Raw genomic sequence first — 26,818 nt, forward strand, 5'->3', positions numbered from 1 at the left:
TGCACTGACATGAAGGACGCACACATAACACTCCAAAAGAGAGCATATTAACTGAAAGTTTTAAATCACCCAAGTTTCAGGCTGTTGCCATGTCACTCAGAGCACCGCTGAAACGTGATTTTCAAAGATGTCCGCCGGGCAGGTGTGTTCGAAGGAGAGGCTGACACTCACAGTTTCTGAGCCACTTTATTCAATCAAAAATGCTTTTCTTACAACACACAAGCAGAAAACAATACTCCATAATGTGCCAATAAGTTACTGTTCGGGTAAAAGGAAGCGCACAACAGTAAAACGCCGAGAACCACCTCGCCTTTCAGAGCAGGGATGGCAAAACAACCACCGACTCAAAAATTAAAAAAAGAGCGGAAACAGTGGAGCCAAAATGGCGGCACCCGTCTCTGTCCCTCACAGTGAACAGGTTTCCCTGTCTGTTTCTGAATGAGCCAACAGGGCGCCTGCCCCGTTCACTCCTGACCTCTCTCTGCCTAACCCTTTTCGTTACTGCCCATTCACGCGCTCACTCCAGTTTTAACGATTCCAAACCACTCAATCGGTCCTCTTTTCTCTCGGACACTACAGCAGCTTCTGTCCCGGGAGAGAAAGAGGAATAGCAGATCGAGAGGGAGAAAAAGGAAAACCATTTGTTCTCGTCTACACGCGCACGCGCACGCACACGCACACACACACACACACAGACACACAGCTGTCCACTCCCACATCGATATAAACGCCAATTAGAACCCTGCCAATGCTTATAAACTGGAAAGAAACTGTAGAGAAACCAAAAAGACAGTCACCTGACAAGCCAACGACTACATTTAATATGGGGGTACTTTCAACAGCAGCTGGAAAGAATTTATAATACTTCAGAACATTCCCGCACTACAGTAACGGGCGGGCGAAAGTTATCCAAAAATGACTCCACTCAAAGAACTCATCAGAATTCAAAGCCTACTTTAAAAAAACAGCTAATGAAAGCATTCAAGACTGCCCCCTCTGGCCCGGGACAGAACAGGCACTCCTGGACCTCGCCTTGGCTGCTCTCGCTTGTTAGCGGTTAAAAACTAATTAATGAGAAAGAGGCTTGGACACAAAACTGGGACGGACAGACAGACAGATCTACGGGAAGAGGGCGGAGCCACACGTTACCATGACGACTAGGGGAGGGGGACAGATAAAGAAGCGCGGCGTTCTTCCAGTGTTCGTCTCTCTGGCATGTGCAGTGGCTATACGCTCACCAGTAAAAGCAGGATTTGATAAGAGGCAGAGGTATAATAACACAGTTTAGGAATTAAAAACTCTTAAAATCATCCACCTCCTTTCCCTCTCTCTCTTCAGCTTGATCTTTCTGTGTTCTCTCCCTCTCTCTCCCTCTCTCTCTCTCTCTCTCACACACGCACACACACACACGCGCAGGCCTTTCGCGGCTCAGGAGCTGCCCGTGGCTCCGCCCTCTTCCTCGCCCTTCTTCAGCCGCTTCTTGGCGCGGATCTCGTTCATCGCCTCCTCGATGGAGCGCGTGTCCCTCTTGTTGGCCACAGGAACTGAGGAGAGCAGAGGGAATTCTGGGAGTTAGGGAACTGAGGAGAGCAGAGGGAATGCTGGGGATTGGAGGCATAGAAACACACCGCAGACAGAGGGGAAGGAGGGAGGGAAGGACAGAGAGAGAAAGAAAGAAACATGCACTCTGTCCATTCACCAGAACCTCCCGGTTAATAATGGTCCGAGAACAACTCAGAGTGGTAGACAGAGCGACAACGCTCCAGACCGGGGTCTCACAGACACACACACATACTCACACATACACACACACACACACTCACACATACACACACACACACATACTCACACATACACTCACATACTCACACACGCGCACGTGCACACACACACGCATACACACAGACACGCACGCACGCACGCACGCACACACACGCACGCACGCACGCACACACGCACATGCACACAGGTCCCTCCACTGTGCTCACCGCATCCGTACGTCCGATTGGCCTCCAGGGTGTGGGCAGCATCCTTGGCGGCTGAGGTGCCGATCAGGTGGCTGTACTTGTCGCGGTAGTTGGAGCTGGGAGAGGCCGCCCGTGTCTCCGTCTGATTGGCCGTCTGCGCGTCCAATGCTGCCTGCTCCTGGGGCGGGGTCAGTGACATCATCAACACCTGTTTGGTCACCCGGTACCTCCAGTCCATATATAGGGAATACAGTGTGTGTGGTGTGTGCAGAATATACATAGTGTGTGCATAGAGAATGTATGTAGCGTGTATGTGTGGAGTCTATGTGTGTATAGAGTATGTGTAGTGTATATGTAGTGCATATGTGTATAGTGTAAATGTATAGTGTATGTGTAGTGTACATGTCTATAGTGTGTGTAGTGTAGGTGTATAGTGTACATGTGTATAGTGTATGTGTAGTGTACATGTGTATAGTGTGTGTAGTGTAGGTGTATAGTGTACATGTGTATAGTGTGTGTAGTGTAGGTGTATAGTGTACATGTGTATAGTGTATGTGTAGTGTACATGTGTATAGTGTGTGTAGTGTATGTGTAGTGTACATGTGAATAGTGTGTGTAGTGTAGGTGTATAGTGTACATGTGTGTAGTGTACATGTGAATAGTGTGTGTAGTGTAGGTGTATAGTGTACATGTGTATAGTGTATGTGTAGTGTACATGTGTATAGTGTGTGTAGTGTAGGTGTATAGTGTATGTGTAGTGTACATGTGAATAGTGTGTGTAGTGTAGGTGTATAGTGTACATGTGTATAGTGTATGTGTATTGGTGGCACATGGACTCACCCTCAGTCTCCGCCTCTCCTCTGCTTTCTGTGGGTCCCACTCCTCCCCCTTACGGTACGCCTCCAACTCCTCATCTGACGGAGCAAACTCCTGTGTGCGTGCAAACACACACACCCCCACACACACACAAAACAGACACACACAGACACACACCCCCACAGACACACACAAAACAAACACACACACACACACACACACGCTCATTTCGTTAACATGAATAAAAATTATGCCCTGTAGCGATTGGCCAGCAGCCGGATTGACGGGTCATGTGACTGACCTTCTTGAAGATCATGACGTATCGGCTCTCCTCATCTTCCCCAAATGAGAACGATGTCAGCCCTGCGACTTCTGCCACGTCGTGGCTGGGAGGATGGGAGGAACGGAAAGAAAGAGTGATTTAAGAGGAGGATGGGAGAGAAGAGAGGAGCTCACATTCACACAGTTTCCTCCTCCATTTCCAGCCTGCCAGGCTGTATAGGTTCTGTCATTCTCTGTGTGGACATGCTTAACCCTTTAAGGTGTAAGATCACAGGCTCTAGTCAGCAGTAAACTAGTTGCTAAAACTGCCCCTGCTGCCACGCCATTGGAGCACATTTTCTTTTCTTTCATAAAATCAATCGATCGATAATAAAAAAACATTCAGGAACTGGTGTCCTATCCGATAGGTTCGCCACAACAGAAGGATTAAATTGAGGAAATTGAGCTCATTTGTAAAACTAAGGACAAATCGTTTGGACGGGGTAGTGTATGGTGTTGGGTGGGTTGTGTACAGTTTTGGTGTTGGGGCATGTAGTGTATGGTGTCAGGGGGTAGTGTACGATGCTGGGGGTGTAGGTGTGATCTCTTACAGGATGCTCCTTTCGATTTTGCTCATGGGGTTATACTTTTTCTTCTGAACAGCGCTGTCTTGGATAAAACTGGACACCTCTTTCTCCATCTGAACCACAAGAACACAGGCTCGTTAGCACTGAGCCACAAACACAAGCTACGCGCACACACACACACACACATATACACACATACACGCACGCACGCACACATACAGACACATGAACACACACACACATATCCAACGTGCGCATACAAACACACACACACGCGCACACACGCACGCACGCACGCACACATACAGGCACATGAACACACACACACACACACATATCCAACGTGCGCGCACAAACACACACACACACACTCTAATCTGCTCTGAGCCAAACACGCTGGCAGAGGCTGAGATCAGAACAGGAGTCACACTGCAGTGCATTCAGCAGAGAGTGTAGTACAGAGTGCAGGAGGAAGACCCCACCCTCTTCCGGAACTCGGCCTTCTTCTTCCTCTCGTCCTCCTGCATCTTCTTCATTCTGGCCGCTTGCTCTGCGGACCAGGAGAAAACGTTTAGCGCCGCACACACACTTCATTCACTCAGGAGCCTACGCCACGGGGTCAGCGTGCGACCTTCAGCGTTCCTGACCTGGAAGTGAAACATTTGCTGACATTTCTAAATTCTACCTGGATAAGTAAAGGTTTCATAAAATAGAATTTAGAAACATCAACAAATGTTTCACTTCCAGGTCAGGCACCCATCGAGCGGCATCGAGCAACTATGCTGTTGACCTGCCAGATTCACAGGCGTAGATTAAGCCTAGTCACACACTAAATTCAGTTTTGAACAGAGATTCTACATATAAAAACTCTATTTAGTCCAGGACTAAGCGTAATCATAAGCGTAAACTACTTTCCCCCCCCATTTGTGTTCGTTTATGTGATATACAGAATTAAATCCGTAAACTCTTGACAGGAATGTGACCTTTCTATGATGCAAAAATGACTCTTGCTCATTTAGCACATTTAGCCTTTAACCTGCAAAAGCAGCGTTTCTGAGATAGAACTGTACACTGAGTATTGATTTAACTAGCTTGCTAGTCACACAGCTTGCTAGTCACACAGCTAGGTCATTTTAGCCAGCCTGTTAGCAATGAATCTTCGGATTTGCGAGTGTTAATGTTCTATGCGAATCAAAATAAAGCAGGGAGCAGCAGCAATAACACCTCAGAATATTTACTCCAATACAGCAAATACAAAAATGACTGCAAATGCAAATTAGGCTGCAATAAAATGTCTACAAATGCGCCACAAAAATAGCCAAAATTGTGGACTACAGGCAGTCCCAGCTATAATATAAGCCTGAAGCCGGAAATTTAATGTCGCAAATCAGGTTGCACCAAGAGCCAATCAAACGCCACCGGAGGCTGGCACTTTTCAAAGCTGACCAAAATTGACAAATGGACTGCCCAGTCGGCGCGGCAAACAGACTGGCGCTTTGTCCAATAGACGGGAAGAAAGGCGGCACAGCGATTGAACTGAAGTGCGTCGGTTGCCAGCGAGCAAACTAGTTTTCCGCGAAGGGAGAGACAAGGAGGGAACATGTTGTGATCTACAAATTGGTGTACATTTGTTTTTCTTTCACTCGAAATGGCTTAGAGTACGTAGAGCATATAAGGAGGCAAATTTAGGTCGGTCTAATACGCACCTCTGGCCTTCCGTCGACTCTCCTGATCGCCGACAGTGGGAGGTTTTTCCATCGAGCTCAAGATCGAGCCCAGGAGGTCCGCCATCTTGGACTGAATGAGCCGCACCGGAAACGGGGCGATTAAAGGGACCCATTCCGAACTGTTAAAGGGGAAGTTGACGCAGTCGCACTTCGTAGGATGGATTTCAGTTCGCCGGGTGAATGTAAAAAGTTGTTCGATAATTATTTTTCAGTTGTCCATGAACCTGAACCCTATAACCATCCCAACCCTATGCTATGTTAAAACCGCATACTCACTTTAAAGAATGCACCAAATACATGAAATTGGCGTTCTACGTGTTTAATCCATCGCGCACTTTGCCCCGTGTTAATGTAACATGTTCTCAACAGTTATAATTTTAAGTAGGCACCCTGACCCGTATGCAGTTGTAAAACACGAAAAAGCAGGACATTGTTCATTTATCTCCGCGTTCTGCGGCTTTGGTGGGGTATAACCGAAAAATGGATTCTGCGTTTGAAGGAAGATTATGTTTCTCTTGAAATGTAGTCTTTAAAGACACACAGAGGTCAGCGGCGCAGCTGTCGCAGTGCACTGGTGTTAGCGGGGCGATTTTACAGGCTCAGTAAAAATGACTTGATGTCAAATGCCAAACAATCAGAGAGCGTGACGTTTCACCGCTAACAAATTATATAACAATTCCAATAATAGAGAAAAAAGTTGAATAAAACACAAAATGCCAGAAGAAACGAAGTTACGAAGCAGCTATGACAATTTCTCCTCACGACACTACACTACTATTACAGTTCAAATTGTTTATATATTTATTATTTTTATGTTGATGTGATTTAAGGGAGGTGCGAAATTAGAGTCAGTTCTGTAATCATACCCTTTAAAAAGGCCAAAGATAGCAACACTGTTCCAAAACATGGCTACTAAGAAGATGTACATACATTTGCATATAGGCCTACATGGATTGTTGACCAAAATATATGAAAATATACTTCATACTGGGAAAAGAAGAGTAACACTAGTAGTCCATGAGAACAAACTAGTCAGGAAGTAGGGAAATGCATTTGTAACTGGCCATTTCTGCTCAAAAATGACTCCCATCTTTCCGTTTTAAAACAAAGTGTTTTTTGATGTGATTTTCAGAAGGAAAAAAGCAAAATGGCAGTTGGCTTGTCAACTGTCAATCCCACTAGTCAGTGTGAAATCGGTGACAAAAAAAAGAAAAGAATCTGGTCATGTGACTCTTGGTGGTTACGGGCTCAAATCCAGCCCAATGCATGGATGGGGGTGGGGCGTCTAAAATGATTCACAAATCTTTTGAGTTCAGCCATGCAAATGTGATGCAATATAAGAACATCATGAGACTGCCTGTGTCAAGTAGGGCTAGGGATCGGGTGAATATAACTTAGTTATGACAATATAAACATGCAATTTTTATTTTACAGAATGCAAAGCAACAAAACCAATGCAAATCAATTTTTTATCATTTATTACTACATATTTGTGGATTTCTTTAACATAACTTAAGGTTTTTCAAAAACTTTTTTTAAAACTTAATTTAGTAAAACTGAACAGTAGATTATCATGTTCAGACAATGAAGGGAAAAAATAGGAATATGTAACTCTGTAACTGAAAGAAATTTAGTTCTGGTTGAATTCTTATTTATAATAAAAAACAAACAAAAACATGTTCAAAATATTGTTTTAAGAATTGTTTGAATAAGCAGAAGTTTATTTGAAGAGGTTTTAAACCAGGCCTGTCCAGTTTTAAACCAGTCCCGCGGTACAGCAGTAGGGTACCATGCCCAGCAACTGTCCTTCATTTGAGGTTTGAAAAATTTTACCAGAGAATTACCCCCGCCCCCCCCCACCCACCCAAAAAAGTGCCACACATCATTTTCAACATCACGACTAAACATTTAACATTACTCACTATGATTTCTGTACTGGCTGTAGCACACTCTTTGCAGACTAATAAGGTCTTTAATCACTTGCAAGCTGACACAAGGGATGTCAAGAGCTGGACTCTGGACATGAAACGTCCCAACGTATTCACTTTAATTTTGAACTGACAGAGAAAACCGAACTATCTTCCACAGAATACACATCTTTTCTTTTCCTCATGATAAATGTCCAAATTCAGTTCGATTAGTGGAAACCCCAAGCCAGCTAAACCATGAGTTGTGGTACAGCCAATGGCAGACACTGCCTGATGTCATGTTATACCTGGTGCTGCTGCTGCAGTCGTTTTGACTGGCCGAGCATTCAGCCTATCAGCTTGCACCAGCTGTAAGTCCTTTTTTGGTCGCACAGTGATTAAGCCGCACACTTGCAGTGCGGCGGTAATCCACACATGCGCCCTTAATGTACACATAAATGAAAAGGGTTTCTATTCGCCTCCCCTGAGCTCCCAAATGCCTTCTGTCCATGAAAACTGATCCTGGATCAGGCAGGCCAAGTACACAGTGTGGTGTGTGTGTGTGTGTGTGTGTGAGAGAGAGAGATCTGATCCAGAATCAGTGCTCGGACACGTGTTCGTCTACGTCGCGTGGGGCTCTAACGGACATATGTGCTATGTGCTGGGTGGCTGCGCGTCACCATGGAGACGAGAGAGGGGCTTGTTTGAAGATGGAGGCAGCTGTGGAGCCTTGGGGGGTGTTGGGGGTGTGGTTGCCATGGTGACCAAAACCGTTGGTTGCAGTTTTGACTGAGCCGTGGGAGACTGAGAACAGCTGGGGATGGGACAGCAGCGAGTGCTCAAAGGGTGGGGGGGGGGTCAAAAAAAGGGGTGAAGGGGAAAAGTCCTAAATTCCTGCACACATACTGGCTTCTCTCTATGAGGGGCTGCTTCATGTGGCGGGACAGGGCTGTGCTTGTGTTTGTAGACTCATCAGCGCTAGCAGTTGGTGGTGCTACGTCCGTCCCTGCTACCCTCTTAGTGTACTAGGTTGTGGGGAAAGGGCGGACGGGTGGTAGTCTTCTGAAGGGGTGCTGCAGAGGGGTTATGGGTCAAAAGGGTGTTTGAGGTGTCGGGTGTGTGAACGAGTGTGTACGTTTGTCCGTGTGTAAACCCCAGCAGAGGTGTGTGTGTGTGTGTGTGTGAGTGTGTGAGTGTGTGTGTGTGTGTGTGTGTGTGTGTGAGTGTGTGTGTGTGTGTGTGTGTGAGTGTGTGTGTGTGTGAGTGTGTGGGGTAGGGCAGGGTCCACATCTTCACAGGCAGCCCCAGCCAGCCGCTCGCTCTACGAGTCCAGGAAGTACTTCTTGTAGAACTTGTTCATCTGCTCCAGGAAGATGAAGGTGAGCACCGTGTGGGGTCCCAGGCGGGCGTAGTACGGCGTGAAGCCCTTCCACAGGCTGAAGAAGCCCTCGTTCCGAATCACCTTCATCAGCACGTCCTGCAGGAGGGACCGAGGGAGGGAGGGAGGGGGAGGGGGAGAGGGAGGGAGGGGGAGAGAGGGAGGGACAGAGAGAGGGAGGGGGAGGGGGAGAGAGAGGGAGGGGGAGAGGGTGGGAGGGAGGGACAGAGAGAGTGTTGGTGGTGGTTGAGGTGAGTTTGTCCCATTGACTGTAATCTGTCTTTTTAAATGTAGAAAGAAAGACTCTTGAGATCCAGAGCAGAAAGCTGTTGTCTAAATGTAATCCACACTATACTAGAGCCTTTAAGAGGTAGTGACAGACAGACAGACACACAGAGAGACAGACTCACCAGCCCATTTTTGTATTCTGGTTTGCCATCGATCATCCTCATGTTCTGGATTCTGTACCGGAGACAGACAGACAGTTGTAAAGGCATTGTTTATGACCTTGTAGAAGGACAGAGCCCCTCATCCGGGCCGGACAGGCATACGGAAACACGGGGACAGCGGGACGGACGCACCTGGTCTTGGCGATGTCCACGGGCATGGACGCGGCAGTGGTGACCAGTCCACTAATCATGCTGGCACAGAAGTGGCACAGGATGTCATCACCAAAATACCCTGAGAGCAAACAGATACCGTCACCATCAGAATACAGTAACATCACCATCAGAATACAGTAACATCACCATCAAAATACTGTAACATCACCATCAAAATACAGTAACATCACCATCAAAATACTGTAACAGCACCATCAAAATACTGTAACATCACCATCAAAATACTGTAAAATCACCATCAAAATACAGTAACATCACCACCAAAATACATGGGGGCGGGGTTAATACAGCCTGGGCCAGGTGGGCGTGGCCTCTTACCTGTGTCCAGAAGGGCCTGTTTAGACTGGGAGTACGAGGCCAGCTGGGCGGCGTTCACTACGACAGCCCTGGCCATGGTGGGTACACAACCCTGAAACACACACACGCATTTACACGCTTTGGCCTAAAGCAGCGAGCATCAGATGTACTGGAATACTGCCAAGCCCAGATCAGAAAATTCAGCCACTTCATCTCAGAGCACTCAGTGGAAAAAACAGTCCTGTCTCAGTCCTGATGTGTGTGCCAAAAGACAGACAGAGAATGGGAGAAGGAGAGAAAGAAGGGGGAAACGAGAGATGGAGAGAAAGAAGGGGAGAGAGTTTGGTACCCACCCTCCAGAGAGTGGTGACCCCTTCCTCGCGGGTGATCCGAATCAGGGCGTTAAACACGTTGCTGTACCCCCTCCTCTGGTCCGGGGGCAAGCTGTGGGGGGTGAGGGGGGCAGGGTTACTCTGACCCTGAGCCACTCTGCACGTGCTGGGGCCTGCTTCTCTACCTCCACCTCGACTCTACCTTTCCTCTCTCTCTCTCCCTGGTTCTTTCCCCCAGCGATGGGTAGTACTTCCTATTCATTCATATGAAATATGAATATGCACATGTGTATTTCACATGTAACAGGATTAGCTAGGATTTGGGTGACAAATCAGATTTCTTTGCTCTTAAAAATTCAATGGGGCGTTTGCATAGATGAAAACGTGCTGAGATACCCTCCTCCTGTAACCCCCCCCCCAAACGTACCGGCCATCGGCGGTCATGCGGATGAGGGCCACCTCGGCGGGGGTGCCCACGAAGGCGCCGGTGGCCCCCGCCGTCATGCCGATCAGCGCCTTCATGAGGAAGTTGGGGGGCGTCCCGTCCGGCTTGGTCATGCGCTCAAACAGCACGGTGTAGATCCCCAAACGAGTGGTGGTGTAGGTGGCCTGCCTCAGCAGCCCTGCGGAGAGACTGAGCGAGGGAGGGACGCAGGGAGGGGGAACGAGAGTCCGGGAGAGAGAGCGAGACAGAGAGGGAGAGGTACAGAGAGGGGAGAGAGAGAGAGACAAAGAGAGAGAGGTACAGAGAGGGGAGAGAGAGAGAGAGAGACAGAGAGGGAGAGGTACAGAGAGGGGAGAGAGAGAGACAAAGAGAGAAAGAGGGAGAAGTAGAGATTGAGAGGGGGAGGGCATACAGTTTGCGGTTGTATGGGTTACCTAGTGTAAATGCGGTTGTGTGGTGTAAATGCGGTTGTGTGGTGGAAACGCGGTTGTGTGGTGTAAATGCGGTTGTGTGGTGTAAATGCGGTTGTGTGGTGTAAATGCGGTTGTGTGGTGGAAACGCGGTTGTGTGGTGGAAACGCGGGAGCGGGCTGTACCCGGTGTAGATGCCCCCGATGCCCTCGTTGCGCAGGATGCTGGCCACGGCGTGCAGGCTGGTCTTGTACTCGCGCGCCTTGGAGCCCTGCCCGGCCAGCTGCATGCGGTTCTTCACCAGGTCCAGCGGCTGCACAAACACCGTCGCCCCCATCCTGCAGGCAGGGAGGGAAAGGTTACAATAACAAAGACCGGAGCACCTCCCTGCCTGACTAACCTGAGATCCGTACACACGCGCACACAGACACACAGATAAGCACACATATACAAACACACACACCCTCTCCCTCTCTCACGCACACACACAATCAGGTTTGATACACACAAAACGTTCAGTTCAAACAGACTAGTATTGACAGTGCTTCTTATCAAAGCCTGTGCATTCTGAACGCAGGGTGAAAGAGCACGGACAAACATCAGCCACCTCAGCGCCGCCAGCTAAACACAAATCAGTGCAATATATACGCACATGAGAGCCATACATTAATATTCTATATTACTGATTATTGGCACTTATAACATGCACAGGCGAACAGGTTACTACAGGGAATGGAGAATTCAACTGTGACCAATGCAACCACTGAAATTAGTATAATAACAGAAATTAAATTAATTTTAACTACACGGACTTAATGTGTCTGTATTTGCTATCAGGCGTTTCCAGGATGCGCTGATAGGAAAGCGCTACCCCTAGTGCTAATGCTAATGGCAATGCTTGTCGCAGTGCTAGCAGCAGAGGCACGAGCTATAGCAGTAGTAGTAGTAGCAGGAATAGACGGGGTCGGGTGGAAGGGGTGGAGGGGTCGGGTGGAAATTAAATAGGCTAAAGGCAGCGTTTAGCGGTCGCGTCACTGTGGCTTGGCACATCCTGAGACATTTAGCAACAGGCCTGAAGATATAGTTACATAGAGGGGGCGGGGGCCTAGAACGCCGCATAGAGTAGCGCCTCTGTGGGAGCAGCGCATTGCCCTTCCGTTTTCAAATCAAATCGAAATCGCTTCAAGAATGTCAGGATAGACCAGCGCCAGGATAATCCCCGGTAGATTACATAGTTTAACGCGGCTTTTCGTGCGGGAGGGAGTCCAGATATGTGAAGCGTGAGGCTGAAATATTAGAGAATTGCTTATGTAAAAGTTTGTCAAAGTATGAACAGCAAGACCGTGGCTACGTGGACTGAAATGAGTTCACGCAATAAATAACACGCTAATTACGTAACACAGCCAAGACGTGGTCAAGCAGTTTAGTACTGACATCTGATCACGACTTCATCCAGATGTGTGACCAGGGATTTTAGCCGTGATGTTTACCCTCATGCACACAGACGCACAAGTAAAGACGCTCTCCAATACAGCGAGAATGGTCACCTCACTTGGACAGTTCTTTGCCAAATTAGACGTAAAACACTGATATAAAAACAATGTAACGTTAGCATTTAGCAGGTTTGCTACGTTGGAAGCCGTTGACAGATGTCAATACAGAACAATAGCGACGTCCCCACCTAGGACACGAAGTGAACTGGTCTCGAGCGCACGCCTGCGCGTACAATAAAGCCACTGTGGGTAAAGTCAGGCGATGCTCTGCTAAAACAGGGTTTGCGGGATACCAGGCTAGTTAGCAACACAGCGCGCACGCAGGACTAGTGACCCCCACAACATCCTTGCATTTGTGAAAGGGCTCAGGTCTTGCGAGGGAGCGGAATCGATGCTTACCCGGCCAGACCCCCGAAGAGGAACTTTATGGATTTGGGAGAGGTCTTCGGCTTGGGGGGGCCTGCTGCGGCTGCCATGGTTATGCAGTTAATCCCTGGACTCTGTAGCTAACCCAAACCTGAATACCCCTCTCCACTCTGCTGGTCTACCAGTGTCTCCAACAAGGTGACACTGGGGGAGCGCGCACGCCAGAAGATGCTGGCTACACCAATCAGAGGAGGGGGTTGACAGCGCGTGGGCGAGCGCGTAGAAATGACGCAATCACTGTGCGCACGAATTATTTAAAGCTACAGCCGATGACCAAAACAATGCGCCCCATTTTTAGAGGTATTGTGATATTTTACTTTCATAACATTGTCCATTTAATTGTAAGCTTGCTGAACAAGCTTACTCTACAGGGTTGGAGTCCTGATCGATGTGGTCACTTCTGGCACTACGATCCTTACTTCACTCTAGTGTTTCTTTTGCGCCTCTACATCATGAAACCTATGCACTTGTTGTACGTCGCTCTGGATAAGAGCGTCTGCTAAATGCCTATAATGTAATGTAATGTAATTGTCATTAAGATTTAGCATTTTTTGTAGTTATCTGTTCTATTACTTGTGCAAAGAAACACTTGTTTTCACAGAGTGTTCTTGCTATTCCTGATTTATTTATATTGCTTCACACGGATATTGGTTTAGATGGAACACTAAGGCTTTTAAAGGACAGCACACCCCCCAATGGGCACAGCGAATGTATTTTATGTTGTCGTTAGCTTAAATCTTTCGACGGCTGCAGATAATTTAAAAAACTTTTTTTTCTTCCTAAAGCGCTTTTGTCAGCCTCTTACTGCAGTGTTGTGCTTCTGCCTTTTGTCCACCAGGTGGGAGTACATTATTGTCAAGCACTTTATCTCCTGCATTGGATATGTCTACTATGAGCAGCCAGCCAATCAGATTCAATTAAGCTCCCATTATTTTTGTTTTATACAGAGGTGGAGTTATATCACAGATATCCATTCAGAGGACCTGGTAATGAGCTCTTGAAACCCCTTCGACCTCTGTGCCTGTCTGTCGGTAGGAGTTGACTTCCAGGTGGTGCTAAGGATGCTCTGTCTCCAGCAGCCAGTAAAAGCTCATTTAGCACCAGCTGTGGTGGGAACAGCATTTACACCCCATGCTATGCTTTTGGAGCTGCATATCTGGCCAGTGAGTAGAGCAGATCTGTGTTTACGGTGGAGACTTTGCTCTCTGCAGATCTGCGGTCCTTAGTTACTGAAAGACACACACACACACAGACACACGCACACACACACGCGTGCACGCGCACACACACCCACACACACAAACGGGACATTCTCAGTTGCAGCTGTTGTAGTCTCAGACTGGTCACATGACCTCTGTGTATGAGTTAGCATGTATACCTGTGCTGTGATTTCTCTGTGCGTCCTTTCTGTCTCTAATAAGGAGTGCTTTGAGTGTGAGTGGATCGGAGTTGAACTTCTAAATATCAGGAAATAGCAACACCGTTGGAGGCCATTGGCATTTTATGCTTGCGGCGGTGGGGGACCGTGATGGGGCTGAGGGTCAGTGGTAAAATGAAGGCCGTTGCAGTTACCCGCTGAATGACCTGACCATTCTACACAGATCAGTGAAATGACAGCAGCACAACAGGCAGTGTGAGCTACTTCAGGAAGACTTTATTGAGCACTGTCTGTGTTATACAGGAGATATCCTTACACAACGATCCCAAACCTCTGCCACTGTTTTACCTCCCAGCTGCATGTTCACTCTTTTTTACATACTCACTCTGACACACACATCCTTCTCTCTTAATTTCTCTGTCTTTCACACACACACACAAAATCAACCTTTCTCACTCACTCATTCATTCTTACATTCATTCTGTCGCTCTTTCTCTGTCTCTTTCTTACACACTCACACACACACACGATCTGACTCTGCCTCTTTAGACCTGAAGACACACTCTCAGGTTGCATTGTGCCAGAAGGGTTTTCAGGCTTTCCCCTACACCCTAGCAGTACTGTGCATTCCGGTATTCCTGGTCTTGTGGAGACTCCTTCCCTTCATCTGCCCCAGTCTGCTCGTACAGCCTTAGGTGGCTTTAGCAGGACACTGCTTGTAGCGATGAAGATGTCCTGACCCACTGCTTGCAGTGGTAAAGAGGTGACTCGTGTCAGACGGACATGCGTGTTAGATAGTGTTTCCGGAGGTTGATGTACGGTCGTCTGTGATAGACCACCGAGGGGACAGCAGGTGTGCAGACCAACCCTCCACATGCCCCTAGGCTGCTGGGTTGCCATGGCAATGGAACACCCCAGTGTCCCTTCCTGAACCAGTGTCACTTGTTTTACCTCTGCTCGCTTGCTCGCACGTACATCACACACACGCCCTACTAACCCATAACTCTGACACGGCCAGAGTTTGATGGCACGGTAATTCTGCCACAACCTGGCAGTAAAGTTCTGAGAATAAGACAAGCTATTTAGGGGGGGGGGGGGGGGTGATGTCATGTTATTGCTACCTTAGGGGGCAAAGGAAGGAGCAGGTAAAGGTGTTGGGGGGGGGGGGGGGGACCTAGGTCAGTGCTTGGAGGCTGTATGTATGTATGTGTATGTATGTTTGTGTGAATGTGTGTGTTTGTACTTGTATGCATCGGTATGTATGCTTATGTGTGTGAGTGCGTGCATGTGTGAGTGTATGTCTGTGTGTGTGCGCGTCTGCATTTCTGTGTACAGCTGGTTGCACATTCACTTCCCCAGAACACACACACCCCCCCCCCCCCCCAAAAAAAGGAAAGTGATGAAAAGAGGGAGAGAACAGAAGGAGGGAGGCAGATGGAGGAACAGAGGGATGCTGGATGAGAGCGCCACTGCATGTCTTAAAACACAGAACCCAGCGATCACGCCTTTCAAAGTTACCACAGCATACAAATCACATGATTCCTCCCAGCTCCCCGTGAAAATACTAGCGCTTCATGCTACAGAACGTATTGCAAATAATAATAAAACCATATGATTATACTAAATTATATTAAGCTACGCTAAATAACGGAAAATGTACGCTTAAAGTGAAATATATGTATATAAGTACGGATGTATTCTTTGACAAAAAGCAAAAATCATCGCTGTGTCTCAGTCCGTTCCCCAGGGAAATAACTACAGGAGAGGAAAGACTGCTACAGAACTGGATTTTGCTCAGTCTTTTTTGTTTGTTTGTTTGGTTCATTTTTACGTGAACCATTTTTTTTCTATAGACACAGGAATTACACTATGAAAGTAGAGATCCCCCCCCCGATATTTTTAAAGGCAAGCAAAGTACATTCAATACAGGGTTGTTTTTTTTTTTCTTTTTTCTTTTGCAGGACAGTAACATTTGATAAAGTTATACAGGCAAAGATAGAGTATTTAAGAGTGTAATATGACTTTATGTACACAGACTAAACGATCGTCACTTTCGCTGAGATTTCTGTTGATACAATTTAATGAACACATTCCAGAACACTTTTTTAACCGAGGTTCTGACATCACACAGCAATCACTACACAAAGCCCTCAACACCACAAGCTGAACTGGAATCTTATAGTTGTGACACGCATGTCTTAACGCAGCTCACCCTATGATGCAGTGCTATGTCATGGAAATAAAGCCTTTATGTAGTCATTGTGCAGGAACCTTCATAGAGTGTTACAACATGTGCAAAGAATGGAATCCACCCTTTTTCTGTGTGTTTTCCCTTGGTTCTATCTCTCAGTCCTTTTATTTTTTACATTTTATAACTAATGAAAACATGTCGCTATAAGAGGTATGACTGCTATTAAGTCAGAGGTTGCGGGTTTGAATCCCAGGTGAAACGGGTGCGGCAGTGTGGTGGCGACGTTCGCTAGGCTGCTGGGACTTTGCGCAGGGGTTTGCGGTGTGCTCATGGGTAAAAAAACAGAATCCTCGTCCACATGCTCTTGAGGAGGGGGGAGGGGGGAGGAGGGGGGGGGGGGGGCTTGTGTGGACAGAGTCCAGTTCAGTCCAGTGAGCCAGCAGAGGGTGACATCATCCTGCAGGAACAGGTCCTGACATGCCCTCAGCTTATTTATATCTAGCGACACATATAATGCAATTTTACTTTTCCTCCCTTAGGAGTACCAGTTTCCTTTTTCTTTTCTGTTTTCTTTTCATTTACCAAAAATGCGTTTCATGAAAATTGCACATAAAACGAACATAAACATTTGTCTGTTCATAACTCACACCTTGCATAAATATTTTGTGAATTCATTTTGAGGAGGCTTATATAATATGATATAAAGCCCAAGTAAGAATTTTTGTGTTTTAAGTTATTATTGATGGAAATTATCAACAGTCACAGAGTGACATCACAATAGTTTCTCACTGATGTCATCAGAGTATCTGTGGTGTTCCTATGGTAACTCCTAAGTTAACACTGAATTTCTCTCAACAACAGCATTCCATCCCATGGAAAAGTCTGTGTCACTCAGTGACAAACTATATAATAAAAAAGATTTGTTGGATCTATGCATTTCTCTCTCTGCACATCAGCACACTCCCAGATTAATCTGTGAACGCAGGCTCGGTAATCTGACACGGTTTGCCCCCACATTCAAAGCCTCAACAACTCATTAACAGGTCGGGAATAATAGTCATTTTTTTTAAAAGCGAGACAATCTATCATTGGACAAATAATTCCACTAAAACTAATAGCAACACTTGTGTGACGCACCCTGTAATTCCTCTGTATCTAAAGCAGTGCTCCTGAGCCTCTTCGGCCTGCGGGCCACACACACAATTCAACAGGAGAGCATCCATGTGACGGCCTGGCTTGGTCCAGGAAACGCCTGCCGCACGGCATTCTGGGACTGCGTCTCCGGCCAGTGGCCTCACTCTGAGGAGCTGGAGCCCCTGCACGTGACTTCTCCTCCTTACCTACCGCCCTCCTCTCCTGTAGACAAACGCTCCCACGGACTGCTCCACCCCCCTGGCGCTACCATGCCAACAGGGGCCGTCACCTTTAGAGTGTTCAGCAGGAGTGGAGCATCTTTCTTCCATTGAGTGTCTTGGCTGATGCTCACAGCACCCCCTAGTGACAGAGTACAGCAGTGGAAGCAGGGGTTCCCATCTCCACCCCTGCCGGTGTAATTACAAAAACAAACCTGCATCAGTCTGTTTCCGGGTTCAGGTGACATTTCCGCGACATTTCCCTGAACTGAACCGAATTTAACGTGGCTTTATCATATGGCAAGCTTGCAGCTAGCTAGCTGCTAACTTTCGCGATGATAAAGCCAGCTACAGAGCCTTGTTAGCTACCTTCATTGCTAAGAAAGCTACGTACAAGGCTACTAAGATAACTAACGTACCAGTAACTTGTATGTACACATGCGCAAAACAATGTGCTGAAGTACACAATGATGTGATGGCCTTGTATCCAATAAGGGGTCGATTTTCCCATATGACACCTGAACCGGAAACAGATTGATGCAGGTTTTCCAGGTCCACCATTTTTGCAATTACACCAGCTCTCTTGCGCACAACATCCTGTCATCCTTGGTAGGACCATTGTCACAGATGCGGAAGACTGCCAGCGAGGCAGGAGGTGGAGCATAGATACACGGACACTGTGTCTTTAAAAAGGGGAGTGGCCGGGGAGAGGAGGCGGGGCCAAGAAGTTTCCATCTCAGTTATGATCCTGCATGAGGCCCTCCCCTTCCCCATCACTCATCCTAACCATGCTGACTTTGCGACAAAATAAAATATGAAAGGGAAAAAAAAAAAAAAACTGAACAGAAGTTTTGGCAACCGCTCAGCACCTCAGCCAATGCCAAAAGCTGAACCCCGCGTTTGTCTGTTCACCGACTGGCCGGGTCTTTCTTAAAGGGACATGCGCGCAGTTTACTCGCTGAGAAGGGAGGCGCCGGCAGGAGACTGGAGATGCTGAGAGCCCCTTTGTTTGCTCTGCGGAAACACAGGAAGTTCACTGGGTGGGCACCTTTCACCCTGTTATACAGGTACATCTTTAACATGGGTTTTTAAAGGGATTGGAATGCCCATGACCCATCTGGGCATAGAGCCTGCAAACTCCCGGAGACAAAGCGCAGACTGGACATCCTGCCAGTGGACTGTCAGCCTGAGGTCATGACCCCGTAATGGGGTGGGCAGAGTGCTGCTTCTGTCCTGGATGCTGTTGTCCTGTCTGTGTGTGCTGTCCAAGCCTGCAGCCGTCCTCCTGTACTTCCTGTTAAACAGGAAGTGGAGTGAGCTGGCCAGAGAGGAGGGCGTGGCAGCCATGTTCCTCACTCCTTCCGTCCTTCCTCTCTCCAGTCCCACTCATTCCAATCTCCCATTCCGGATCGTTCTACCGCAGGCCCGAACCTCCTCTCCCCTTCTGTTTCTCTTCTTCCTCTTCACCGCAGGGACAACAGGAAGCCATTTTAGGCCAGGTTATTTGACCCAAGAGTCCTGTGCTTTTTTTTTTCTATTTTTGAAAAATACTCTTTCTTTTTTCTCCCCTCAGATTTGAGGTGCAAATTTATAATTTTTTTTCATTAATTTTTCATAAAATATGTAGGTGCAGGTGCAGAAGAACACTATAAGCGTGTTGGAAAGACATGCGAGCAGTAGGTTATATACGAGGCGGGAGGGCAGGAGGTGCATTGCTGTCCTCCGCTCCTCTCCTCTCTCTCTTTTTATCCTCTCTGTAATGGCGGCTGTCTTAGCCTCCCCCTCCCCCCCCTCATGCGCGAGACTCCTTCTTTGATTGAGGCTTGTTTCCCAGGAGAGAGTCTATTTCATTTACCAACTGAGGACTCATCTGGGACAGGACCTGAGTGTGAGACAGACAGACAGACAGACAGACAGAGAAGAGAGAGCAAGGAGAGAAAGAGACAGGAGAGAGAGAGAGAGAGAGAGAGAGAGAGAGAGAACACATTATTGCCCCAATGTTGCACATTAAAGGAGAAAAGAGCTTTTTCTCTGTGCACAGGAAACCTGAATCACCCACTAAAAGGGGCTGAAGCAGAACCTGGCTCTGCAGGGAGAAAGTAGTGTCAGAACCCGTGTCTGGCAGTAAACATAAAATATATATATACATATATATATATGTCAGGCAGTATAGCACGTGTGGGGTGTGCAGTATCATACCCTCAGGGCTCCCAAATTCTCCACCAGCTGATCAGTGTTGGAAACACCCAGAAGAACAGAGCTCACGCCCTCACTGCGTAAACACCAGGCTGTGTGGAGCGAGAGGGGGAGAGGGGGAGAAAGAGAGAGGATGAGAAGAGAGGAATATAGATTTAAAAAGGAAAGAGTATCACAGAGATGAGAAAGAGACAAAGAAAGAGATTAGAGAAGCCAGTAAATTTGCAGAGCAATGCAGCAGTTTGTATCTAGTAACCAGAAATCTGGGAACTGGGCCTGTAACTCAGACGTGGTGGCTTGAATCGGCAATTAGATGGTCTGTGTTGTGCCACTGATCCTGAATGGTGCCTGTAAATAGCCAACCGTATAAGTGGCTAATAAGTAAGCTTGGAGGAACGTGATGTATACTTTTGAGACCCACCTTACCGTAATTATGCAAACAGACACACAGTAAATGAATTGGTCTGATTGATTAGAAGAACCTGGTAAGATGGCGTACTCATTAATCTGTTTGTGTTAAAATGTGAATGGAGGTTCACTGCCTTCAAAGTGTGTCTCTCAAAGGATATAAATCTGCAATTTGTGTGACTTGCTCTCCAAAAATGCCTGATTCATCATCAACACAAAGACAAATACCCAAGTGTGCGTGCACAAAAATTCACACGCAATCTTGCACACATACATAGTTATGCACATCTACTCCTGCACACACACACCATACACACGCACACACACACACATGCATGCACACACACACGCACACACACACAGTACCGATGGCCAGCTGTGCAGCAGTGCACCCCATCCGGTCGGCCAGCAGGTGGAGCTCTTTGATTTTGGCCAGCTGTCTCCGCCCCTCCTCGCTGCTCACGCGCTCCTTCAGCCAATGGTAGCCCTGGGAAGGAAATGATGGACAGACTGTTAGTGCTGCTGAAGGCCTAGCAGACGACCGGCTGTGACTGGTCAGTGTAATTACTGGTTAATTAATGCCTGGGGGGGGGTGGGGGGGGGTGGGGGGGGGTGGGGGGGGGGGGGTGTTTCCAGCGGGCTGTTGCTAGGATGCTGACCTTCATGGTGGCCCGGGAACATTCAGGAATGCCCTCGTTGTACTTCCCTGTGATCAGCCCACAGGCCAGCGGGGACCAGGTCATCGCCCCAACACCTGACACGATCACACACAGGGAGAGGCAGACAGACAGACACACAGACAGACAGACACACAGACAGGGAGAGGCAGACAGTCAGACACACAGGGAGAGACAGACACAGTCAGACAGACAGACAGACAGACAGACAGACAGATACAGTCAGACAGACAGACACAGTCAGACAGACACACAGACAGACAGGGAGAGGCAGACAGTCAGACAGACAGACAGACAGACAGACACAGACAGACACAGTCAGACAGACAGACAGACAGACAGACTGGTGTCCATATGCTTAAACATTACATATGTATTTGGACTCCTTTTGTCTTACCTCATTATTTACCTTCTTAATTTTAAAAAATCCACCAGACATACTCTACTGGGCTTGTTTGTACGAAGTGTAGTGGGTGTAGTTCTGTGAAATGTGTGAGTGTGTGTGTTTACGTGTGTGTGTGTGTGTGTAACTGAGCATGTGTGTGTTGGGGCTTGAATGGAGTATGGGGTGGGAAGGTGGGAAGGATGGTGTTATTCCAGCTCAATGCCAAAGGCCTGTGGTGGGAGCGCTGTGAGGACGTCACACTGACCGATCTTGTGGTAGAGCTCGGGCAGCTGCACCTCCACCTTGTCCCTCTGGAAGTAGTGGTACTCAGCCTGCTCGCACACCGGTGGGATCAGGTTGAACTGACGTGCCACCGAATACGCCTCCTAGTGGCCGAAGGTCAGAACAACAGCGTTAGCTGAAAGCCCGCTTTTTAATGTGAAATTTCTCTGTTTGATTATCAATGCATCTTGAGTTTTTAAATATTATTTGTGATGTTTTTTTTGTGTGTGACAGAACATCCTGAAACCTGTTTGGTCCGTAGAAAAGACAGAAGAGGTCTTAGTTCCCCTTGCAAGTCATTCTACAATGGAGGGTTCTGTAAAATTTGTGCTGCAGTTTCACCATCTGAACTTTCTCTTAGACAAAAGAATATCAATATTAAATGACAAGAGTTTATATCAATTGTCTCTGCACTCTGCAAGTTTTTATGAGGGTTTTTTAATGATCTGGAATTTTAGTGGATTGTCATGTGGTGAAAAGTACATGATGCTATCAAGGAAATGGTCTCCAAGGGTGAAAATATGAGGCGAGATATCCATAAAAACCATTCGCTGTGTGAACATGGCTTTTATTGTTCTTGTAAAATGAGAGAAAATTAATTGCGATGTTCTTGCATACAATCTGCAATACCGAGTTCCAATCCATTTAAAAGTGTCTGCTGCTATCTATTCACACAACATCACATTCATTTCAGTGGATATATTTCCAAAATTCTGATGGAATTCTTTTTCAAAGCACGTTTTTTGAGAACAGAGAACAGAGGTGACTGTGACATTGATGTCTTCCATTTGCATTTTGACTGATGAAGGCCAGACGTAATTAGTTGCTAGTGGAAAGAAGTGCATTTTTTAAGTCCAGAATTGATGAGATCAGAATTCCTTGACATTTTCTTGGCCTTGTGTCACATGACACATGCTGATCTCTGAATGTATGCAGTCAGCACTGTTTCACTTCCTGCTTATGGAGGAGCGGAGTGACAGGAAGGGGAAGTGATGTAATAGAAGGGCGGGGCTCACCATGATCTCCATGGCACTCCATCGGGAGGTTCCCCAGTACATGGCAAGGCCCTGGTTAATCACGAAGGTCATGGCACGCACCACTTCTGCAACACACACACATACACACACACACAGGCACACACACACATACACACAGACACACACACAGGTACAGCATACTTTTTATATTTTACTGAATATACAAAATCTTGTGCAGTACTGACAGACTGAAATACTGACTGACTGAAATACTGACAGACTGCAGTACTGACAGACTGAAATACTGACTGACTGCAGTACTGACAGACTGAAATATTGAAAGGCTGAAATATTGATGGACTGAAATACTGACAGACTGCAGTACTGACTGACTGAAATAGTAATAGACTGACGCGCAGACTAAGACACAGGAGTGTCCTGACCTTCCATGGGGCTGTTGACGTCGGTGCGATTGGCAAAGACAATGTCCACGTAATCCAGCTGCAGCCTGGACAGAGACCCCCGCAGACCTGCGCAGGCGATGACATCATCAGTGACATCATCATCTTTCACATAAATCTATATCCACATCCCATCTATATCCAGCACGAACAACAGCATCATCAGTGATGTCATCCTCATTATCATATACCCCTCCCCAAAGACCTTCTGCTACAGCAGCATCGTCAGTGGGATCCTCATCATTAACATAACCTTTATGATCCAAGTTCATAACCTCCCCGCACAACACATGATCCATTTATACATGAATATATGAATGCAGTTAATATCCCAGTTCAGGGAACAAATTTACATTTTATTACACCCCCCCCCCCCCCCAAAAGAAACTGTGCCCTGAGATCCACTCTTCTCTGTCTCCAGCACCTCATTTTCCCAGAATGCAATATCTGCTTTCCACATTTGAGGGGTAAGAGAGAAATGAAGAGATTATACTTTCAATAAGCTGAGCGGGATGTCACTGAGGAAAATGTCTTATCTGTCATTTTTGGCTTGAATAACTCTTATATCTGCACCTAAGAAAGCCATAATACTGCGTTCATGCTGCAGTGAGGACGGGGGCGGGGCGGGGTTAGCGTATGAAATCTGAATTTGGGTCAAATTCTCCAGCTCAGTATTTTTACTGGGTGGGGTCTATATGACCAGTTTCTGATGAAGGTGTGGTGAGGAAGAGGAGGGTGACAGTGCAGAAGAGTGAAGCCTGGATAAGATGGGGCAGTACCTTCGATAATGTGCTTCCTGGACAGGCCCCTCTCTGTCTCCGCCCTGTAGGAGGACAAAGGCATTGCACGGAAGGTCCTATGAACACGCGCTTACTTCACATTTCAGCTACAAACGCAAACATGGCTCAGGACCTCCACACCTCCTGCGCCTGCGGGGCCAGTCAGCGCTCGTCCGGCGAGCCGCAGGGCGGGCTTTCTGAAACGTCTGATCTGGCCAATCACAGTTCCCGCTTACGCACCGCCCGCGCCCGCTGTACTCCGGGGCTAATTTTGGGGATTGTGGCAGCGTGCGGGACGGCGCCGGTGAGGGATGTTTGCTGTGATTGATGTTACCGTCCAGTCAGAGAATGGTGGGACGGGGAGCAGGACACAGATGGTCTTAAACAGTCCAATAATGTTTCCTAATCACGGTCATCCGTCAGGCAGGTGAAACTATATAAAACAGACTCATTCTGTGAAACCTCACCATCCCATCCTCCTGGATTCACTGAGAGGGTGCTGCCCAGTTATACTGCTGCCCTAATCTACTCACAGTTTTGACTGCAATGTGACACCAGTGTTGGCTGTGACCTTGTGAATATGTTGTACATAGGTTGGGGCATTTGGGGGGGGCACGGGGGCAGTTTGTATTTTGCGGAGGAACACTCACTGTCCTCCCCAGTAGATCTTGGTGGTCACCACAAAACTGGAACGCCTGAAAGGGGAACATGGAATGAAGGGGGCAGGGTCAAAAAAAAAACAAGCCAATCAAATCGAAGTTGTACAGTCTGTTCATGTGTTACCGTGGCAACAGTGCACACGCTCATTTCAGGCATCAGGAGCACACTACCTCCATCCTTTCTTTCTGAAAATGTTGCCCAGAGTGATTTCAGCCCTGAGGCAAGAATAAAACAGAGGGAGAGAGAGAGAGAGAGAGAGAGAGAGGGAGAGGGAGAGAGAGGGAGGGGGAGAGAGAGAGGGAGGAAAATTTGTTTTGTTGCATTTCGATTGATTTTGATTACATTTTATAATCATTTAACCTTTTAATTTATGATATATTTATGTATTCATATTGGTTTATTCTGTCAGCAACATTGATTTATACCTTCTTGCCAAGTCCTGCCAGTAAAGCATGTATTTTGAGAGGAAAATAGAGAGACAGTGGGAACGTGCCACTGCAGAGAGACAGGAAGGGTCCAGCGGTGTGTGTGTGTGTGTGATTGTGTGAGAGTGTGTGAGTGTGTGTGTGTGAGAGAGAGCTTTGTGTGTGTGTGTGAGTGTGTGAGCTCACCTGCCAGACGCGTACACCTCAGCCGTATCAAAGAGGTTAATGCCATTCTCATACGCAACGGTCATCAGGCTCTCCGCCATCTAGGGAAGGAGAGACAGGCTCAGAAACAGACAGGCAGACAGACAGACAAAAAGACAGGCAGACAGACAGACAAAAAGACAGACAGGCAGACAGACAGACAGGGAGACAGACAGACAGGGAGACAGACAGGCAGGCAGACAGGGAGACAGGCAGATATACAGACAGGGAGACAGACACTCTGCAGTGACAGGCCCTGTATCTAAGGCACAGGTAGGACACAGTAAAGGGGGACAGGATGTGCTCACCTCATCTGAGATCTGAGAACCAAATGTCACCCATGTACCTGAGAGAGAGAGAGAGAGAGAGAGAGGGAGAGAAAAGATTGCTATGGGATTAACATGCTGTGGCAATATATTTATAAAATATGCTGCGTTAAAAAAGAATGAAATATGTAAATTAGAAAACTGAGTGAAACAGAGAGGGGGAGGGGCAGGTTAGAGAGCAAGAGAGGAGGATAGACAAAAAAGAGAAAGAAAAAGGAAATCAAGAGAGAGATAGGGTGGAAACAGAAAGAGGAAAAGATAATGAAATATGGATGAAATGAGAGGCAGATTAGAGGATGGGTGCATTAGAAGAAGGACAGATAAAAGTCACACTGTTTGTGGTGCCTGGTTTAATTCCTCTCAGTCCGCCTCGGTGCGGAAAGCCGCGTTTTAGCGCTAATCTAAATGCTAAAACATACCGCGCGCCGCGAGGTGCTTACAGCCGCGTGCCCCGCGCCGCAGCCGCGGCAACAGCATCGCAAAAACATACCGCGCGCCGCGAGGTGCTTACAGCACAGCCGCGTGCCCCGCGCCGCAGCCGCGGCAACAGCATCGCAAAAACAAACAGGACATCCTGCACGTCCGCTGGCCCTGCTGTAATCGGCCCTAAGCCGCTCGACCAGCCAGTAATCTCAGATTCTACACCCAGATCCGCCAGATCCGCGCGGCTCACAGAGATAAGCTCAAACGCCACAGGACGGCACGGCGTGAAAGGGGTGGAGGTGGGGCACTGTGTGTGTGCGTGTGTGTGAGTGTGGGTGTGTGTGCGTGTGTGTGTGTGTGTGTGTGTGTGTGAATGCGTGTGTGTGTGTGTGTGAGAGAGTGTGTGTGTGTCTGTGTGTGTGTGTGTGTGTGAGTGTGTGTGTGTGTGTGTGTGTGTGTGAGTGTGCGTGTGTGTGTGTGTGAATGCGTGTGTGTGTGTGTGTGAGAGAGTGTGTGTGTGTGTGTGAGAGTGTGTGTGTGAGTGTGTGTGCGTGTGTGTGAGTGTGCAGAAGCCTGTTTCTCTATAAGCACTTAACGTCTAGAGAACCGGGCTTGTGCATATATATGCTGCAGACCGTGGTATGCAAAAGCCTGGGCACTCCTGGTCAACTGTAAAGCATGGGGGTGGATTTATTATGCTTCAGGGTTGTGTGGCAGCCAGTGGCACAGAAAATATTATGCTGATGGAAGGAAGACTGGATTCAAATAAATCCAAATAAAAAAATAAAAAATATCCAAGAAGCTAATGTCCCAGAGTCAGAGAAGAAATTGAATCTGAAAAGAGTTTGGATATTTCATCAAGTCAATGATCTGAAACGTACCTCAAAATCAACCGTGAACTACTTAGAGGAAGGAAAGATTCAGGTTTCAGAATGGCCTTCACAGTGCCGGACTTCTAATATTACTGAAAATCAGCGGGGGAGATCTGAAACATGTGCTGCATGCAGGAAGACCTCAGGGTGTCT

General features: G+C 47.4%; 3 protein-coding genes across 3 annotated transcripts in view; all 3 read right to left on the bottom strand.

Annotated features, from left to right (window-relative positions):
- Positions 1–167: 167 nt before the first annotated feature.
- Positions 168–5,486, bottom strand: spag7 (sperm associated antigen 7). Its single transcript, XM_035432491.1, has 7 exons — positions 5,338–5,486; positions 4,114–4,181; positions 3,656–3,744; positions 3,085–3,169; positions 2,808–2,897; positions 1,989–2,145; positions 168–1,544 (listed from the first exon to the last, which is right to left on the bottom strand). Exons 1-7 carry the CDS (start codon positions 5,420–5,422, stop codon positions 1,429–1,431), a joined length of 690 nt encoding a protein of 229 aa, XP_035288382.1. The 5' UTR covers positions 5,423–5,486; the 3' UTR covers positions 168–1,428.
- A 1,277-nt stretch (positions 5,487–6,763) lies between these two features.
- On the bottom strand, positions 6,764–12,831 carry LOC118235294 (mitochondrial 2-oxoglutarate/malate carrier protein). Its single transcript, XM_035432489.1, has 8 exons — positions 12,643–12,831; positions 10,936–11,088; positions 10,323–10,529; positions 9,917–10,007; positions 9,585–9,675; positions 9,225–9,324; positions 9,054–9,105; positions 6,764–8,742 (listed from the first exon to the last, which is right to left on the bottom strand). Exons 1-8 carry the CDS (start codon positions 12,717–12,719, stop codon positions 8,587–8,589), a joined length of 927 nt encoding a protein of 308 aa, XP_035288380.1. The 5' UTR covers positions 12,720–12,831; the 3' UTR covers positions 6,764–8,586.
- Positions 12,832–14,303: 1,472 nt separating this feature from the next.
- LOC118235293 (voltage-gated potassium channel subunit beta-3-like) overlaps positions 14,304–26,818 on the bottom strand; it is a 23,218-nt gene continuing 10,703 nt past the window's right edge. Inside the window, exons 3-14 of the mRNA XM_035432487.1 lie at positions 25,353–25,390; positions 25,027–25,106; positions 24,586–24,630; positions 24,406–24,450; positions 23,756–23,799; positions 22,959–23,045; positions 22,555–22,640; positions 21,522–21,642; positions 20,854–20,948; positions 20,561–20,681; positions 19,790–19,878; positions 14,304–19,472 (exon numbers count right to left, since the gene is read on the bottom strand). Coding sequence (XP_035288378.1) covers positions 19,383–19,472; positions 19,790–19,878; positions 20,561–20,681; positions 20,854–20,948; positions 21,522–21,642; positions 22,555–22,640; positions 22,959–23,045; positions 23,756–23,799; positions 24,406–24,450; positions 24,586–24,630; positions 25,027–25,106; positions 25,353–25,390 — 941 coding nt within the window. The 3' untranslated portion in view covers positions 14,304–19,382. The remainder of the gene's footprint in view (positions 19,473–19,789; positions 19,879–20,560; positions 20,682–20,853; positions 20,949–21,521; positions 21,643–22,554; positions 22,641–22,958; positions 23,046–23,755; positions 23,800–24,405; positions 24,451–24,585; positions 24,631–25,026; positions 25,107–25,352; positions 25,391–26,818) is intronic.

Source organism: Anguilla anguilla, chromosome 9 (assembly GCF_013347855.1).
Source record: "Anguilla anguilla isolate fAngAng1 chromosome 9, fAngAng1.pri, whole genome shotgun sequence".
In the NCBI taxonomy this organism is placed as follows: Eukaryota; Metazoa; Chordata; class Actinopteri; order Anguilliformes; family Anguillidae; genus Anguilla; species Anguilla anguilla.